Below are 19,207 nucleotides of genomic sequence, written 5' to 3'. Positions count from 1 at the left end.
TCGCTTGTCATTGTCTTCATTGATGACATTTTGATCTACTCGCGCAGCATGGAGGAGCACGAGTAGCACTTGAGAGTGGTGCTTCAGACATTGCGGGAATAGAATTTATATGCTAAATTCTCCAAGTGTGAGTTTTGGCTAGATTCTGTAGCATTCTGGTTTGGGGATGTATACTGTGTATTGCGACTCTTCACGTATCAGTTTTGGGATATGTATTGATGTAGGAGGGGCTAGTTGTTGAATATGCTACACGTCAGTTGAAGATCCATGAGAAGAATTACCATGTGCATGATTTGGAGTTGGCCGTGATTGTTCATGCTCTTAAGATATGGAGGCATTATCTTTATTGGGTGTCCTGTGAGGTTTACGCTGATCATCGCAGCTTGCAAAATTTGTTCAAGCAAAGGGATCTCAATTTGAGGCAGCGCAGATGGCTTGAGTTACTGATGGACTATGACATCAACATTCATTACTATCCGGGCAAAGCAAATGTAGTTGTGAATTCCTTGAGCAGAAAGGTAGAGAGTATGGGTAGCTTGACATTCATTTTAGCAGAGGAGAGGCCACTAGATTTGGACATTTAGTCCTTGGCTAATAGACTTGTGAGTTTGTATATTTTAGAGCCCATCCAAGTTCTTGCATGCATCGTTTCACAATCTTTACTATTGGAGCAAATCAAGGCTCGACAGTTTGATGATCCGCATTTGATGGTTCTCAGAAAGACGGTACTCCAAGGTGGTGCCAAGGAGGTTTCTATCGGCGAGGATGGTGTTCTGCGACTCTAGGGTCATCTATGTGTTCCTAATGTTGATGGTTTGAGGGAGAGGATTCTAGAGGAGGCACACAATTCTCGGTATTCCATTCATCCAGGTGCTACGAATATGTATCGAAACCTTAGACCACATTATTAGTGGCAGCGGATGAAAAAGACATAGTTGAGTATGTAGCTAGGTGCCTAAATTGCCAGCAGGTTAAGTATGAGCACCAGCGGCTAGGTGGCCTACTCTAGTAGACGACTATACCAGAGTGGAAATGGGAGCACATTACTATGGACTTCGTAGTTGGGTTGTAACGGACCTTGCGGAAGTTTGATGCAGTTTGGGTCATTGTCGATAGGTTGACCAAGTCGGCACACTTCATTATAGTTGTGACTACGTATACTTCAGAGAGGTTGGCCCAGATTTATATTTAGGAGATAGTTTGGTTGCATGGTGTGCATATTTCCATCATATCATATAGAGGCCCTTAGTTTATTTCGCATTTCTAGAGAACAGTACAGGGTGAGTTGGGGATCCGTGTAGAGCTCAGCACAACATTTCATCCACAAACCAGCGGGCAGTCGGAGCGGACAGTTCAGATCTTAGCGGACATGCTCAGAGCATGTGTGATTGACTTTAGAGGATAGTGGGATCGATTCTTACATTTGGTCGAGTTTGCTTACAACAACAATTATTAGTCCATCATCGAGATGGCTCCATTTGAGGCTTTATATGGTTGGCAATATCATTCTCCCATCAGGTGGTTTGAGCCTGGCGAGGACAAGTTATATGGTACTGATTTGGTGAAGAAGGCCTTGGAAAAGGTAAAGTTGATTCAGGAGCGACTTCGCACAGCACAGTCCAAACAGAAGAGTTACGAGGATCAGAAGGCGTATGATTTATCATTTATGGTGGGCAAGAAGGTTCTCTTGAAAGTCCCACCGATGAAGGGGATCATGAGGTTCGGGAAGAAGGTCAAGTTGAGCCCAAGGTTTATAGGCCCATTTGAGGTGTTGAGACGAGTTGGGGAGGTTGCTTATGAGTTTGCCTTACCTCCCAGTCTATTGGGAGTTCATCCGGTCTTTCACGTGTTTATGCTCCGGAGGCATCATGCCGACTTGTCACATATGTTAGACTTCAGAACGATTCTGTTAGATGAGAGCCTAGGTTATGAGGAGGAGCCAGTTGCCATTGTTGATAGGCAGGTTCGCCAATTGAGATCCAAGAGGAATTCCACGGTAAAGGTTCAGTGGAGGGGCCAACTAGTCGAGGAGGTGGCTTGGGAGTCCGAGGAGGACATGTGGAGCAGATATCCACACTTATTCAGCACTCCAGGTATGATTCTAAACTCGTTCAAGGATGAACGTTTGTTTAAGAGGTGGAGAATGTAACGACCCGACCAGTCGTTTTGCTTTATAGAATCTCGTTCCCCTAAATAATACTTCTTGTATGTTCTTTTACTATTTTATGACTTGCATGGATGGTTAGTTCAAGACTTGGAAGGGTTCGGGTTGAAATCGGAACACTTGGTTCCTTAAGGTTGGCTAAAAAGGCTAAGTTTGACTTCGGTCAACATTTTGAGCAAACGACCTCGGAATCAGGATTTGACGGTTCCAATAGGTTCGTATGATGATTTCGAACTTGGGCATATATTCAGATCGGGTTTTGGATGACGCGGGAGCGTTTCGGCACCTAATAGGGAAAGTTGGTTCTTTGAAGGTTTTGAAGTTCTTTAAATTTGGTTTGGAATAAGTTTTGGTGATATCGAGGTACAAATGGGATTCTGATACCGCGAATAGTTTTTTATGGTGATTTAATACTTGCACGCAAAATTTGGTGTCATTCCGAGTAGCCTAAGTATGATTCGGCGCGTTCGGAGCGATTTAGAAACTTGAAGTTCATATTTTGATTCAATTTGGTTTTGGGGTGTGATTCTTGGCTTTTTTGTTGTTTTACGCGTTTCAAGAGTTCGAGCTGGTCCATATTATGTTTATAGACTTGTTGGTATAGTTGGATGGGGTCTCGAGTGGCCCGGGTGTGTTTCGGACCACCCGGAGCAAAGTTTGAAAAACTAGAAATTTCTAGTTTTGGTTTCCTTCTACGCGAAAGCGGAAGGACCCTCACGTTCGCATAGAAGGATTTGGGGGACTGGGGCTGGGGTTATTTTGCCCTTTGCATTTGCGTAGGCAGGCTGCGTTCTCGGAGGCCTGGGCCCTTTGGCCTTCCGTTCGCGGTTGAAGGGTTGCGTTCGCATTGAAGCCTGGGCCTGGGCCACCTCTGTTTCCCTTCGCGTTCGTGTGCGAAGCCCCCCGTTCACGTATAGACTTTTCTGGTCTCCTTAGGCCTTTGCCTTCGCGAGCGTGTGCTTGGCCGTGATCATGTATAAGGATCCCTGGGCAGAAACATTTTAAAAACGAGACTTAGGCATTTTCCTCTCATTTTTCACACACTTGGGCGATTTTGGAGATTCAAAAGGGGGATTTCAACCTAGCTACTGAGGGTAAGTAATTTCTATCTAATGTGAGTTTAATACATAGATTATAGGTAGATTTTAACATGTAAATTTGTAGAATTTATGGATTAGATGGAAAACCTAGGTTTTTGATAAAAATAGGATTTAACCATGAAATTTGTTATGGAACTTAGGAAAAATCATATATTTGAGTTCATGATGTTATGGGTAACAACTTTCTTCAAACATTTTCGGAATCCGGGCACGTGGTCCAGGGGGTGAATTTTAGGAATCCTACATTGGGGTCGTGTAATCACTTTAATAATTGGAATATGAACTTTCGAACATGTATTGATTAATTTATATACAATTTGATTAGTTTTGGATTGTTCGGCATCGAATTGAGAGTTTGAGCACAATCTTGTACCGGAAAGTAGGTTTTGAGATGATGTAAGTCTCCTTTCTAGCCTTGTAAGAGTGAATTGACCCCATGGGTGAATTGATTAATATGTGCTTCTATTTGTGGGGGGGGGGGCCTACATACGCACGTGGTGATGAGAGTCCGTACGTAGCTACCAATTATGCTATTGTCCGGGTAGTCTAGGACCCATACCATGTTATACTTACAATGTTTGCACCCTACTTGTTAACTTAATTACTTAAATCGTGTTGGGACTTGAATAAAGAATTTTAAAAGGTTAAATTTCATTTACTTGAATTCTTGGATGGGTCACTTTACTGTTATTGAGAATTTGGGTTTCTTTAAATATTAGCCTCTTAACAAATCTTAAATCGGCTGTTATAAAGTATTTTATATTTTGTGGAGCAGGCCGAATGCCTCGGTAGCAGATAGATGCATCTATGGTTCGTGCCGTTCGACTCTCGGCAGTGCACAGTTTAAATATTTTATGTTGGATCGAGCCGTACGACCTCGGCATAAATTGCACATAATAAATCTTTGGAACTAATTAAAATTGATATTGTTTCATTGGCTTGAGATATAAATTGTTAAATGATGGAAACAAACTTGGAATTTATTATTAGTGAGAGGATTGCCTATTATTTTCTTGTGATTTAGTTTTCAGCTATATTTATGCAATTCATGTTTAGTGATAAGTTTGACATTTCATTGTTAGCCCATCGTAAGTGTTAAAGTCAAACCCTCGTCACTACATCTTCGAGGTTAGACTGGATACTTACTAGGTACATGTTGTTTTGTACTTACGCTACACCTTTGCACTAAATGTGCAGGATCTGAAGCTGGTGCACATCCCTGATTCACGAGACTTCATTGTGAACTGCCCTTCTCAGCCCGTTCTACAGCAGCCGGAGTCTTTCTTTTGCTTGTATTTTTTGTCTATTTCACTTTAGACAGTAGACTAGTATTCTTTTGTATATTCTACTAGTTGCTCATACACTTGTGACACCAAGTCTTGGGACACACTAGTAAACTTTTGGTTTTGGTTTATTTCTACGGTTATGATTGCATTCAGCTGCTCTCGTTTTATCTATTTTAAATTTATTATTTCTTAAATCTTTTAAAGTAAGGAAAGTTTAACTACTTGAAAACCTATTAAAAAGGGAAATTATCTGGTTAGTTCATTGTTGGCTTGCCTAGCGGCGGCGCTAGGCGCCATCACGGCCTATAATAGAATTGGGTCATGACAACCAACCTCAAAAAATCCATTTATGTCAATCTCCCGGATAAATTAGACTAGGAAATGGGCCGCACTTATAGGGATTGACCTTTCAAGAAACTGAGAAAGTACATTAGAGGTGGCAAAATAGTTAAAAAAAGCGCTTATCCAACCATATTATCCATTAAAAATGAGTTGGATAATGAATTTTTAAAAACGGATCGAATATGGATAAGAACCATATTATCCACTTAGAAAATGGTTAACCAAATGGATAACCATGGATAACTAATCTGTTTAACTTTACATTTATAAAGCCTCAAATCGGGGGTTCCTCAAGTTTGAAAGACTAGGAATTCTCCCACAAGTGATCATATTCAAGAAGACATGGATAATATGGATATCCATATTATCCGCCGGATAATTCATTTTTTATCCGTCTAAAATACGTGTCGGGTCGGATAATTTATTTGTTTTTTTGAATTACCCATTTTCGACCCGCTCATATCCGACCCGACCCGTCCATTTGCCACCCCTAAAGTACACTTTACTATGATAAGGACGACGACAACAATTTTCAAAAAGATGCCTTTAGTAAAAAGTGTTTTTTTGTTTATTGTTGAAAGTACTTTAATTTTATAGTTAAGGTGTTTGACTAAATTTTTAAAAAGAAAAAAGTATTTTTTGAGTAAAAGCAGAAGTAGTTAAAAAAATATAATTTTTTTCCCAAAAGTACTTTCCTAAAAAATACTTTTGAGAAATACACTCAAAAGCACTTTTTAAAATTTTGACCAAACACTAATTGCTGCTCAAAAGTGCATTTGAGAAAGTTCTGTCTCACGAAAGGTACTAACACAACTACCGATAATTTGATCTGAATAAAAGTATTAAACAATTTTACCGGTGTGCATCAATCAGTTCCAATATGATTTTTGCAGTTTAGTTTAAGTTTCGAATTTTAAAACTATTCGTAGGCATACATGTGTGCAGAAGCGGATGCATCCTTACAGCATCTTCATATGAACCCAACACTTTTAAAGCGTAGTACAAACTTATGCCTAATAGTTCACTTAAACTGCAACAAATAGTTAAGCCTGAATCCATAACTTTTAAAATAAATTCACTGCTAAAAAAGAGTATATATAAGCATGCATACGTAATGGATTGTAGCAACATTTCTCTATTTTGGTGAAAATGTGAAGCAAACTGACATAGATAAGATACATAGTTGTGTGATCCATGTGTTTAAAGAAGCATAAGTAGACATATTTGTCTCCAGCTTTTTATGCCATTAATTTTGTATTCTGGCACTTTTCCATAATTACTAAAGAAAATGAAACACTTGCAATGGATACCGGAACCATGATAAATCCCTTCTTACACTCAACTCTCATGCTTCACATAAGAATTGGTGAGATACTTCAAAAACATAAGGAAAGAGCATAAAGACCATGAAAATACTGATACATCAACTCCGTCACCGCCCACGATAATTAATTGCAAGAATGCTTCTCGCTAGATTTTGTTTGGGGGGCGGAGGGAAATGAGAGGGGTTTTGGGGAGGGGGGGGGGATAACGTGAGAAAATTCTATCTTCAGTGAACATCTCAGCCCAAAGCAGCAAGCAAAAACAAGTGCTTTTCCAGATTTACTCCCTGCCAATATTGTCACAAGTTAAGTTACGATTACGAAAACATTTGATTCATTCTTTCAAATCAAAGTAACCGAGGGATGCTACCAAGTCCAAGAACCTGTGAAAAATATCAGTACTTTATACACAGCAGAATTGTTTGACTGACGTATACGCTAAATTTCAACAGTTACAGCGTAAATACTCTCTCAATCCAGACAAAGCAAAGCCACTACTACTATATGGTAGATACAAAAATTGACCAGGCCCTTTACACTAACTTTGTAAACAAGAGATGCAATACATAACTGCCTTTACATGAAAAATGAATAACAACGCGCTTACACGCGATCTCATGATTGAATATACTTTTCATACTATGGAATGAAGACAACACTAACAATTGGCTACATGCTATATAGAGAGGGAGAAAGGAGTGGGAGAGCGTATTTTACAATGGGTGAGAGAACCATGGAATATTCTGAGAAGAGAGAGACACTTAAATCTGTTTCACTGTCAGCTTGATCACCGAGAATGTGGTAACAGATTTTTTGGAATCCATGGCACTAGGAATTTTTCATAGTGCTAGATAATTTCATGAATCACTCCAAGAATCCTCATCATCTTCTTCATCACTTCCAGCAAAGGCCTGTAATATAGAAAACCTTAACACCAATGATATGCAGAGGCTCACCTGATTCATATTTATTCCCTTGCATCCGCGTGCCCACACACAGAGACGCGCGTATAAGGAAAGACACAGAGAGGTTGAGAGACTGACCTGACGAATTGTTTTTGCTTTCTCCAAAATGGCAGCAACTCTCAGATTAGTTTGAGGACCCTGAATACTAGGTCTTGTTGCAACTGTAGGTTTCAAATTGAATGACTGGAAAAGCAAGAAGATGCTCAACGTTTAGCTTGGACAAATAGTTACCAACTAAGAATATGAAAACTATGAACTTAGAAAACAAAGCTAAATAAACAATAATTAAACTGATGCCCAGTCTTACCTTTTTCCTTATTTGTTCCAAGAGAGAATCTCTTTCATCATCCTTCTGTATTTCAGGCCTAACCCGCTCTGTTACCTTTCTCAACTGCACAATGATTAATGTTAGAAACGTGAAGTTTAACAACACTGTACTCTCCAAGTTTGACCAAAAAGAAGCAAAACTTACTTTGCTTTTGTCATGCACAGCAAGATCGTCAATTAGTGGAGTCCGTGGTCTTTGTAGTTTCACCATGCGGACCCCATTAGTGTTTCCTTCCTCCACAGCTGGCCAAATAATTTCCGCCTCTGTAGGTGGAATATTGTGATCAGGCTTTGCATTTTCTGTAAATGATGGAATAAATGTGCCGTGAGCCACCACATTTTTCTCCAATCTCGTAGGGGTTTCTTCAAGATTGGATCTGTTTAAGCTAGTCTCCGGTGCTAACAGATGGAGGGGATGATGCTGGGACTGGGACTGGGACTGGGACTGGGGCTGAGATGGTTCAAGGCATAATGACTCAGAAGCGTCTGTAAGCCCTGTATTTATAGGAGCTGCTTTTGGTTTTATTCCATCAGTTACTGGCATATGTTGTTCCAAATGATCAGAGCCTTGTTCGTCTAAAAGAAATTCTGGAGCAACTCGACTCAGTGGTTGGATAAGTTCTTCACTTGAACCCAAAGCATCAGTAGAAGGTTTATCCAGAGAAGTTACATCTGAGATAGAATTAACAGGCTGTGTTTCCCCTCCTCTCATGGCATGCAAAGTAGACTGCTGCACCTCATGATATTGACCTGGCAATGGGAAGTGAGGCTTTACAGAGTGTTTATCACCTGGATCAATAAACCTAACTCTACTGTTTCCACAACTGAGAGCTGTACTCTCTGTAGCTACAGCTGACAGTGCCATGTTTCGATTCACAGGTTGAGCATTCTGATCAGTCCTAGGTGGCAGACTTGATGAATTGGCACCTATATGATGCTGTGTTAGCTCCTCCTCCAAATCAGGGGAAGAATGTAATTTTCCCATCCTCCATTGAATTGGAGGAAGAGGAGGCAATGGGGGCATTTCCGCCAGATCGATCTGGTCACCAGGAAGCAGGACAAAGCCAGGAGAGGTAGAAATCATTGTATTCCCGTGTTCAAAAGGATTAACATTATGGCTGCTAAGAGGTAAGGGATTTGAAACTGAAGTTTGACATGGAACATTTGCCATAAATGGTATAGAAGAAGCACTGACGGCTCCAACTATATCAGCATGATTGGAGAGGCGTGCCTCTTCAAACTGAGGTAACAGCTCCTCTTTAGCAACACCTTCATCTATCAATTTCTCTTCATCTGGTTCTTTACACGGTATCTCGTCCTCTTTTCTGTCAGAGTGGTGGGTTGGCAAAGATGTCAAACTGTCTTGATTGCTCTGTGATAAAAGCTCTGGAAATGAAGTTTGACTGGGACTAAATGTTGGTGAAGCAATTGAAGAAGCTTCAGCAGATTGTTCAAGGTCAAATGAATCCACCTGTTGTGGCTGGGCTAACAGAGCTAATGGCTCTGATTTCGACTCACCATTATCCAGCACCTCCATTTTATCATGCTCGTGGATTGCTGACTCAGCCCTCTCTTCTGCACAGTTATCAGTTAGCAAGGGTTGAGGATCTTGATTGCTGCTGTGGGCTATAACATCTGGCACTGCATCTTGACTTGGAAGGTTTGGCAGCAAAGATAGGGAAGAAGCATCCAATGCTCGGTCAACATGACTTGAAGGCTGCATTTGCTCCATGAGAGGTGATTCATCATCGTCCAGTAATTCCTCATTGAGTTGATCATCTTTTAATTCATGCTTTCCTTCTTCAAGAGAAATAGTTTGCAATGATGAAGCATCTTCAGTGGAATCAACAACATTCTTCCTTTGGGAGGATACTTGTTCAGTATCCAAGCTTAATGGTGACTGACTGGAAGCAGTGTTTGATTCCAACATGTTTTCAGCATCAAAAGAAAGTTTGTTGTCAGAAAGAGTGTCAAGAACCTCTGGCTCGGGATGATGATAGTTGGATGCATCATGCACGAAGGAATTAGAATCTGGGGAATCGGCTATCTGTATCTCGAACTTTGATTCTACATGGCCATCAGGTAGATCAGTTTCCAATTCATTCTGGCTGGAATGTCCAATTAAGCAAACAGATTCTTCTGAAAACCTTTTCTGATCTAAAGACGAGTCTAGATCATCAATATCTTCTTTATAAGCCAAGGCAGCAAGAGAAGCAGTCTCATCTGTGACATCAGATTTATCTATCTTATGTTCTGTCTCATCTGAGAGTATTGCTTCTTTGGCCAATGATTCGAGATGTTGAGAGGTAATTGAACCAGTAGATGCACTTGCATACAAAAGCTCACTGGGGACAACACTATCTTTTTCCTCAAATTTCGTCATACTTGATACTTCATCATAATTTTCCTGCTTAGAACATGAAATCTCCACTTTTCCAGATTCAAGGGGCTGAATATCATTTGCAATTTCTGGAATCTGAGGGTTCAGCACATCAACCGAATTGAGGTCATCTACTCCACAGTTCTTACTGATGTCTCCCGGCTCAGATGTAACTGCATCACTGAATGCCCCACACGTTTCTTCATGCTCTCCATCTGCATCACCAGCTTCAATCTCTGTGGTGGTCAGGTTATGTGGCTTTTTCATGTATGTATCTTCAGCAGTTTTATCATGAGACATGGTAAACCATGAGTGTTTGCCACATTCTTTGTGAGGAGCACCCGATATATCCAGCGTTTGAGCTGAACCCTCAGAAATACCATTTGAATTCTCATTGCCTAAACCATTCAGATGATTTGGATGGTTTACAGCCAACGATGAAGGTGAGGTGTCACCTTCTTTTGATGGACCATCAGAAAGATTATATAAGCAGGTTAGATCTTCACCCAATAATGGATCCTCACGGTCCACATTGTGCAACTGCTGATTATCAGAAGACAACAATTTATGCCTGTCTTGAGAAGGAACATTTAGGAGCTCAGAAGTAAAGGGAAGATTACTAACCAGATTCATATCATCATCATCATCATCTAACTCGCTTTCATGCTGGATTTTAGGAGATTTTGACCACAGCAAGTTACCGGTGGCGCGGCGAGGAACATCAGAAGAATTTGATGCACGAGACACATTCTCACCTACACGCAAATTTCCATCAACCGATTCATCTGCTAGCTTGTGTTCAATGGATACTCTAGATGGAGAATCATCTCCGTTCTGTTCTGGTGCCTTGAAGATAACAGGAGCAGAGGGTGGACTGACATGCAAATCTGCATCATTATCTAACTTGCTTTTGCGCTGGACTTTAGGAGATTTTGACCACGGCAAGATACCGCTGGCGCGGCGAGGAACATCAGAAGGATTTGATGCACAAGACACATTCTCACCTACACTCAAATTTCCATCAATCGAATCATCTGCTAGCTTGTCTTCAATGGATGCTCTAGATGGTGAATCATCTCCATTCCGTTCTGGCGCATTAAAGATAATAGGAGCACAGGGTGGACTGACATGCAAATCTGCTGCATCTTCTGCAATGCTAGCTAAAGGGTTTTCACTCTTGCCATGGGCGACAAACTCTTCATTTGTTTCAGCTCTCATCCCTGCAACTTCCAAACATATTCCTGCATAAGCATGTATTGTGACATAGGAGTTGAATCTGTAAAACTAAGGGTTGTGGTTGGCTCACCAGAGTCGCAACTGCCACTGTGTTCCCTAGCTACCATAATGCATCTTTTATCATAATCACCATGTTCTGGAGGCTGGGGCAATTGAGTCTCCTCATTAACAGATTGCCGATCATATGAAATGTCAGATGTCTTTGCTTCCTTGCTAGAAATTTCGCTCTCCAAAAGGACACTTTCAACAGAAGTGCTAGGGGAATCAGAACAAGAAAAACTAGATATTTCCTTCTTAGAATAACTATTCCCATCATCAGATAATGTAGAGTTCCCCATTGAGTGAGAATCTGAAGATTGAGTTTGAAGCTTCTCACTGCTAGAAGACAGACGTAACACTTCATTTTTGCTGTTCAAAAAGTGCAAATCCCTTCTGGCTCTCTGCTCGGAGTCTGTTTCTAATTCTGACTCCATTGTGGTTAGGGCATCTACATAATTATCTATTTCACTTGCAACATCATCAGACTCACAACCAACACTTCCTTCTGTTCGGCTTTCTCCATCCATTGCTATTTCCTTTTCATCAACTATGCTATGAGTAGATGGCAATAAATCAGTTGATTGCAAAGTCTGGTTTGGTCTGGAAATTTCTCGAATTTGATCGTGGTAGAGATCCTCAACGACTTCATCCAAGCATGTTTTTAGAGCATTGCTCTCTTCACTTTGTGGTGGAGAAGGAGATGAAGATGCACTCTTGATCCTCCGCATCACCTCTTTATCAGGACTCGGTGGTCTAATATCTTCAGTGTCCATCGAAGTTTCATAAGCATCAGTTGATGTCAATCTCAAAGGTGATGAATCGATACCAATTTCATGGACTACTCTATGCTCTGGCAAAGTAGCCTCCAAGAACTTGTTCATATAGCTCTTTCCAGTTTTTGGGTCAAATGGAAATCCATTCAGCTTTCTTTTCAGCTTCACACGATGTGCAGGAACATTTATACCATTTTCAATGCGTTCCTCCAAGAAAAGCTGATGAAGTCTGTAGAAATGTGAGAAGCACACAATAAGATACTCGACCAGAACAAACATAACACACATCTAATACATTAATCATCAGGGATCTCACTTGGCATGTGATGTAGGCAACACCTCAGGTGTCTCCCCATTCCTCCAGCGAGAACCTCTCTTCTGCAACAGCGAAATAAAATATTATGTTGAAGCACAAGAAGTGATATTACAAATTCAACATCTTCTCTGATATTATCACCGAGAAGAAGCTGCTTGCTGATGGGATGAAATTGTAAGAACCCTCCAGAAACGTTAGCCAAGATGGAAAGACTATGCTTTATCAAAGTAATCAAACCCCACCCCCTTGCCTTAGGCAGCATCTTCCTATGCAGAATACAGGTTTTCTCTACTGCATTAAGTAAAAGTCATCTTTCTGCCTATATGCTAAAGCTAAAGAAATTCCTCTAATCTATAACAAACATCAGATGCATCAGATTTGAAACAATAAGCACATTAGGACGCACAAATTTGCTCACATAGCAAGTAACAATTTCACTTCTTAGTACAGGTGTCACTTCTTAGAATGTAATTGGTCGTCTATTGATGCAGGGCTTTACCTGCTAGTTTTACTATACCAGCCATCTATTTCGTATTTCGTATTCTGTATTTCATATCTCTTATATTGTTGTTATTTTATTATGCATTTTTATGGTACTAATATATCGGCTCCTGTTGCTCTTTTTGAGCCGAGGGTCTCCTGGAAACAGCCTCTCTACCCTTCGGGGTAGGGGTAAGGTCTGCGTACATATTACCCTCCCCAGACCCCACTTGTGGGATTATACTGGGTCGTTGTTGTTGTTGTGTAGTACAGGTATCAACTTAAACTTTAATACTTTATGGTGAGATCATTCTGCTCCCTTTCTCCTTACTCTCTTACGGGTCAAGATGGAGCTATGAGGGGCTGGCTTCAGAAAGCATCATGAATGAGATCAGTGGAGGCTCGAGCAAATAAGCACATGTTGCCACATAAAACCCTTCCAATTGTCAAACACCCCCACCACACTCCCCCCCCCCCCAAGGAAAAAATGAGAGTGTCATCTCAGATACCAAGCCAGAGAAATACCACTAAATCAGCATGTAAGTAAACCAAATGGTTGCAGAGAAACAGGAGCAATAGTTTCTCTTTTTTTTTAATTACCTTTGACTTGCGAGTTTTCTTTTCCCTCTGAACATCTGAAGTTGTGAATGTATAAGAGGATGTCTCCACTTTAAAAGATGAAGGGTCAGTATAACGTTTCAGACATGCTCCAGCTCCAGCAACATCAAACCTTTTACAATCCAATAAGTTTGTCAAACGCTATTCAAACGAAGTTTAACCCTCTATGTAATGTTAAGCTGTTGACGATAAATATCAGAACATACTTGTCTAGAAGGAATAAGCGAGGTGGACCTCTGCATTCTTCATATGAGTCCATCACAAATCGAGGCAAATCTCCACTTGTAACCATATTTTGGTCGATTCGCAGATTAGGATGCCAATCAGTACCTGAAGTAATGTTTGTGTTACTAATACTTTTATCTACTCATCAATTATATAGAAAACTTAATAAAATCTTCAAAACACTAATATCTATTTATGACACATGTTGTTTTAGTCGACATTACATGTTCAAGAAACTGAAAGATAAACCTTCGCTGTATACTCTACATATATGCTCATGTGCACATATACAACAACAACAACAAAAACCCTGTATAGTCCCACAAGTGGGGTCTAGGGAGGGTAGTGTGTGCGCAGACCTTACCCCTACCTTGAGGGTAGAGAGGTTGTTTCCGATAGACCCCTAGCTCAAGGAAAGAAAAAGAGAGCAGTAACAACAAGCAATACCAACAATAAGATAATAAGAAAACAAGCAGTAACAATAATAAGATAATAAGAGAACAAGCAGTATCAACAGCAATATAATACATGTGCACATATACAAACATGTATAAAACAATTACAAACACCCCAAGACTAGAAATGACAGAATCTTTTGGTACGGAAGTAGAAAGAAGCAGAAAAGCCATCAAAATGCACGAAAAAGCAAAGTACAATAAGTCTTCCAGGATTATTTTGGTGATATTGACAAATGATCTGCTCTTAGCACTTACCAGCATTATAGAAGAAGGAAGAGTGATTGGTCTGTGAGAGGAATGCCCTCTCAATCAAAGGAAATTCTGCTTCAAGCTGCTGGACCCTGACTGTCAAACTGTGGCCCCTTGCAGCAGTTGCCATCACTTCTTCATGTAAGTCATGGAATATCTCAGCAGCAAACCTTCAACATTTACAAAAAGCAAGCTTAACAAGAAATACCAACATTTTAGACGCTACCACAATCAAACCGAACTTCAACTACAGTATTCTTATGAGATAGCACATAAGATCCAGGAAAGAATCTTTCTCTCTTTTCTTCTTTCTATATTATAGAGATATGTACAACTTTTATCATCAGTTTCCTTTATTTCTTTATCTAAAGTAAAGGAAGGGCTAAAAAGAGACAAGAATTTTCACTAAAAATAAAGAAGACCTCTTTTCTTTGCCTTGATTTTGTTCCAAAGGACCCTCTTATTCTCATGGCCTGGTCTGGTCAGTACCCAGTCGGGTATCCTTTTTTCCAACGAATTTGAACTTGAAAACCAAAATGCGTGTTATAGTTGTAATAATTCTTTTAACTGAATAGTTAATATTCAAGCAACAAGAAAAAATTTCCATTTTTATAAACTTTTTGTAAGAGTAAAATAAAAATAAAAAATAATATATATATATATATATATATATATATATATATATATATATATAAAAAATACGATCAAAATAAAATTCAAATAGAGCGATCTGGAATCACTTGCAGGGACATAGTACATAAGCAGAAAGACTCATATTTGGCACCACATCGTATTAGATTCTCCCAAATATTTCTGCCTCGGAGTTAGTTAGTCAGCACTAAGCTCCTATATACTCGAAAACAGCATTCATATCAAATCAACCCAGACAAATACTAATATTTGCTGCCATGTTTCAACTTCCAAAGCAAGGTTTGTTAAACTATGCAGGTCGTGGTAATCTAAATTGCTTGGACGCGGGTGCGGGTGTCCGACACGGGTGCGGATCTAGAGGTCGGATCCTTCGAGGTGTAAATTCTAAGATTCGGCGATACGGATCCTAGTAGTGATACGGGTGCAAGGATCGGGCTAAAAATAATTCATAAAAATAAAAATATAAAGATACCTCTAAATTATGAGAAATTTTGTGGAATACTTATGTTTAGCTTGTAAAGTGTGGATTTCTTTTTTATTCTCAAGTTGTAGATAAGTAAAGGATTGATTTCCTAAAATTATCTGACAAAATCTGGTCGGATCTCATACCTACACCCATATTAGTGTCGTGTCGACACAGGTGCGGTACCTAAACTGCTATGTCGGAGCAACTTAGGTGGTAATGACGCATCTAGCCAAAAAAGTTATTCTGAGAACAAAAACAACCTAGTCCACATTTACTTGTAAAGGCTATGATTAGCGGGTTGGGAAAAAAGTAAGAAAGAAAATGCAAAGACAAGGTTCATATTGGAAACAAAATGATCTAATCAGCAAATCCAATTTTAACAATTCAATTCATCTTCTCACAAATTCACTCGGCATTACAATTTAAATAGTAAACTAGCTACAGATGTCTGAAGTTTCAATTCTCACTTTTTTTGGACAAGCATATTCTAGTCTATCAATTCAAATAATACAAAGAGAGGAACTCCATAAAAATATTCTAAATCAAATACTAATTCAAACAATCAACTCAAAAATTCATATTTCATATTTCCATTTTTAATAACTCCAAATTGTATCCTAACTACAAATTTCCATAGATTTCAATACTGGCATATTTCACTGTATCAATTCAAATTACAGAAGAAAAAAAAAAAGACGACTCGACGCATAAAGTTCACACAGCATTTACTTGTAAAACGCCAAAGTTCTAAAATCATTGACTCACAAACGCGTATTTCCATTTTCACTATTCCAAATGGTATACTAATTAGTGTGTTACATTTTATCTATTCAAATTACAACCAAAAAAAGGACTCGAAACACGAAACTTCACTCAGCATTTGCTTGTTCACTTGTAAAACGCCAAAATTCTAAAGCCAATAATAAACTCACAAATTCATGTTTCACTATATCGCTTCAAATTACAAAAAAAGGACCCAAAGCACAAAAATTCGCACAGCATTTACTTATTTACTTGTACAGCGACAAAGTTCTAAAGTCAAAAAAGCAAAAAATAAAAAATAAAAATAAAAATGAAGATGAAGAGACTAACTCGGCGAGGTCACCGAGCTGGCGTAAAACACCGACAAGGCCAGCCATAGCAACGCCTTCAAGCAGAGCTTCTGGATCATCTTTATCAGCAGCTTTATACAGCTCTGGATCAGCCAAGCTGTACTCGTTCCTTATCTGATACCTATTCAACGGCATTTTTACCAAATCAAAACCCTAATTCCTCTAATTCAGCATCTCAATTTGCACATACACTACATTTTCCACATTTAATTCATACACATGGAATCCATGTGTGTATCTATTGCGGATTTTGTGTATAGCTGTATCTTCGTTGTGCGCGTTGGTAATTGTAGCTATTGATAGGAGAGAGAGAGATAGAGAAAAATGAGGTGATGTGAATGTACAGTTTGAGAGGAAGAGGTGAGGACTGAAAGAATGAGGGTCGGTTGACTCTATTTTACAAGGGGAACATTGTGTATTACACTTTCTTTCTTTTTTTTGGCTTTTCATTTTGTTTCCGGGTTCGAGCCCGTAAAATTCATTAAAAGAAAAAGCATTTTTAACTGAATTTTTTTATTTTTAAAACTCAAACTTTGATCTCTATTTGTAAATGCATGATCACATTCATCTCATATTCATCTTGCTACAATCCTTTGTAATAATATTTATACTAACTATTAATTACTTTCGTGTATTATAATTATTATATATTTAAATTATTTTTCAAATGCTTTTAGAATTTGTTTCCTAAATCACCTTGAATGTGTCTTAGCTAAATACCGAACGATTAGAATTTCTTTCTCCTGTAATAGTAATAAATCGATGCTAAAATTAGCACCTACTATAATGTTATTACTCTTATATATTTTAGTCTCTCAACCATCTCAATCTCACTAACATTTTAAAAAAAATATTACCAAAGATGTTACTTGTTGGTTACAATCTACATGTATAGATGTTGAGTAAATTTACTAATAATGTGATAGTGATAAATTGAAGTACATGTTGTAGTTGTGTTTCACAGCTACGTATTACTACTATTTTTATACTTTAACCTCTCAATCATCTCCTATAGACTAAATTGACATCTTTTTATAAGTATTTTAACTATAAAGTGGAATATAAGTTGTAGTTCATCTGTCCGAATGATATTACTATTTGGTGAGTCAACAATTTTTTGTCATTAATTATGAATTTAAAATAATGTTTAGTTGTAAATTTATACTTTGTGCAGTAGTTTCTAAATATATATAACTTGAGAATTTTTGGAAGGGAATGGAACAAACAAAATAGAGATGGTATGTACGCAGTATGCTGTACAAAGGCGCGGCTGAGCTGGTCGTGCCGGTCATTGTGGGCCTCCCTTGTTGTATTGGATCCCGCATCCAATTTCACATAGCACATAGCCTATTATAATAATAATAATAATAATAATAATAATAATAATAATAAATTCCTAGTATGACTAAAACAAAATTGAGTGCCCTTCAAGGTCTCTCCCATTTATTCTTTTTAATTTTATCCGGCCAAATGATATGTTATATAAAAAAGGATATTTCAATACACAAAATATTTTGTGTTCACGCAATATTGGAACAGTCCTTTGACTCCAGATATCAATGATCGATCCATAACTCAAATTCGAGACATATAAGTAATACAAAAATAATTTTACCGTCTTTCAACTCAAATTCCTGACATATAAGTTTTAAGAAAATAATTTTACCGTCTTCCAAGCATCTCTTTCCCTTCCCAAATGATATTGCATATGTGTAAAGAAATTGGTTTCCCCATTTAATTACTCTACTAGTGAAAAGGCAACAAGCTTGTCCTCATATGACAACTTTATTTTGATTTTCTTTTTGTAATATTTGTACAACACGTAAAAATTCAACAGCAAGAAAATATCAAAGATTAGTAGATCGTGGAGGAAAAGGATCTAAAATAAGTTATCAAAACTAGTAATTTCTAATTATTTGGATCACGATGAGAATTAGCACAAGTTGTTTCCTCGGTGGGCCCGTAACTGCAGACCAGGCGTGAACATTAGGCTTCATAAGGATTGTCACGTCTTCCATTAAAATGGACATGTCCCAATGCGTGAATTAATTATCCTATAAACTAGAAAAAGTTTCTTTTTTATTCTCGATTTTCTTTACCATATTACCTTCCCCTGTAATTATTTTGTTCAAGAAAAATGACGATGATAGTTAACATATTTAATATTTTCTATAAACTTGGACATCTCAAAATTAGATTTTTGTAATAAAATATAAGTACTTATAAACTAAAAGAGTTATTATAAACCATAATCTTTCATAGTTAAAAATATTTTAATATCGTAATCATTGAAAAACTGCCTAAGGTCATCTCCAACCTTACCCCCGTTCTCCATAATGGGGGCAATTTTTGGGGTAATTTAGCTCAATCCTCCCCCATTTTTGTCCCCAAAATGGGGGATGAATAGTGTTCCCTCAAATATGGGGTACACTATTCATCTCCCCTACTACTATTCATCACTTTTTTATTATTATTTTATTATTTAATCTTTTAATTTATCTCTTTATATATATATCTAATTATGTTTATGTAATGTCTTTATAACATTAATTTTACATCTTAACTTTGGTGTATAATTTTGATAAATTAATTTTCGTGCATTTATTTTTTTTATTTAAAATTGTAAGTTAATTTTATTATAAGTTATAATTGTACAAAAAATATATAATTATCGCAAAAAATGAATGATGCGAATATA

The 19,207-nt window shown here is 38.2% G+C and overlaps 2 protein-coding genes across 5 annotated transcripts; one reads left to right on the top strand and one right to left on the bottom strand.

Annotated features, from left to right (window-relative positions):
- The first annotated feature begins 1,468 nt into the window (after positions 1-1,468).
- On the top strand, positions 1,469-2,149 carry LOC138873783 (uncharacterized). The gene has a single exon (XM_070152261.1). It carries the CDS (start codon positions 1,469-1,471, stop codon positions 2,147-2,149), a length of 681 nt encoding a protein of 226 aa, XP_070008362.1.
- A 4,451-nt stretch (positions 2,150-6,600) lies between these two features.
- Positions 6,601-16,906, bottom strand: LOC104229260 (protein SCAR2). Of its 4 annotated transcripts, none has more exons than XM_009781871.2 (11): positions 16,490-16,906; positions 14,287-14,450; positions 13,555-13,678; positions 13,331-13,460; positions 12,251-12,312; positions 11,193-12,163; positions 10,511-11,112; positions 7,652-10,429; positions 7,487-7,570; positions 7,258-7,362; positions 6,601-7,125 (listed from the first exon to the last, which is right to left on the bottom strand). In XM_009781871.2, the coding sequence occupies exons 1-11, from the start codon at positions 16,642-16,644 to the stop codon at positions 7,072-7,074; spliced, it is 5,229 nt and encodes a 1,742-aa protein (XP_009780173.1). In that variant the 5' UTR covers positions 16,645-16,906; the 3' UTR covers positions 6,601-7,071. The 4 variants fall into 4 exon arrangements, with proteins under 4 accessions (XP_009780173.1, XP_009780174.1, XP_009780171.1 ...); XM_009781872.2 differs by having other exon boundaries at positions 7,652-10,426; XM_009781869.2 differs by having other exon boundaries at positions 7,652-11,112.
- Between the last annotated feature and the right edge of the window lie 2,301 nt (positions 16,907-19,207).

Source organism: Nicotiana sylvestris, chromosome 7 (assembly GCF_000393655.2).
Source record: "Nicotiana sylvestris chromosome 7, ASM39365v2, whole genome shotgun sequence".
In the NCBI taxonomy this organism is placed as follows: domain Eukaryota; kingdom Viridiplantae; phylum Streptophyta; class Magnoliopsida; order Solanales; family Solanaceae; genus Nicotiana; species Nicotiana sylvestris.
The sequence above is the reverse complement of the archived record's forward strand: the minus strand, read 5'-3'. Positions and strand labels throughout refer to the sequence as shown.

Bases quoted from the DNA above. Each gene is read 5' to 3' on its own strand.
- LOC138873783 (XM_070152261.1), top strand. From the start codon at position 1,469: ATGGCTCCATTTGAGGCTTTATATGGTTGGCAATATCATTCTCCCATC.
- LOC104229260 (XM_009781869.2), bottom strand. From the start codon at position 16,644: ATGCCGTTGAATAGGTATCAGATAAGGAACGAGTACAGCTTGGCTGAT. The intron at 14,451-16,489 runs GTTAGTCTCTTC...TAAATGTTGAAG, and splicing joins CAGCTCGGTGACCTCGCCGA to GTTTGCTGCTGAGATATTCC. The intron at 7,363-7,486 runs GTAAGACTGGGC...TTGCTTTTCCAG, and splicing joins TGGAACAAATAAGGAAAAAG to TCATTCAATTTGAAACCTAC.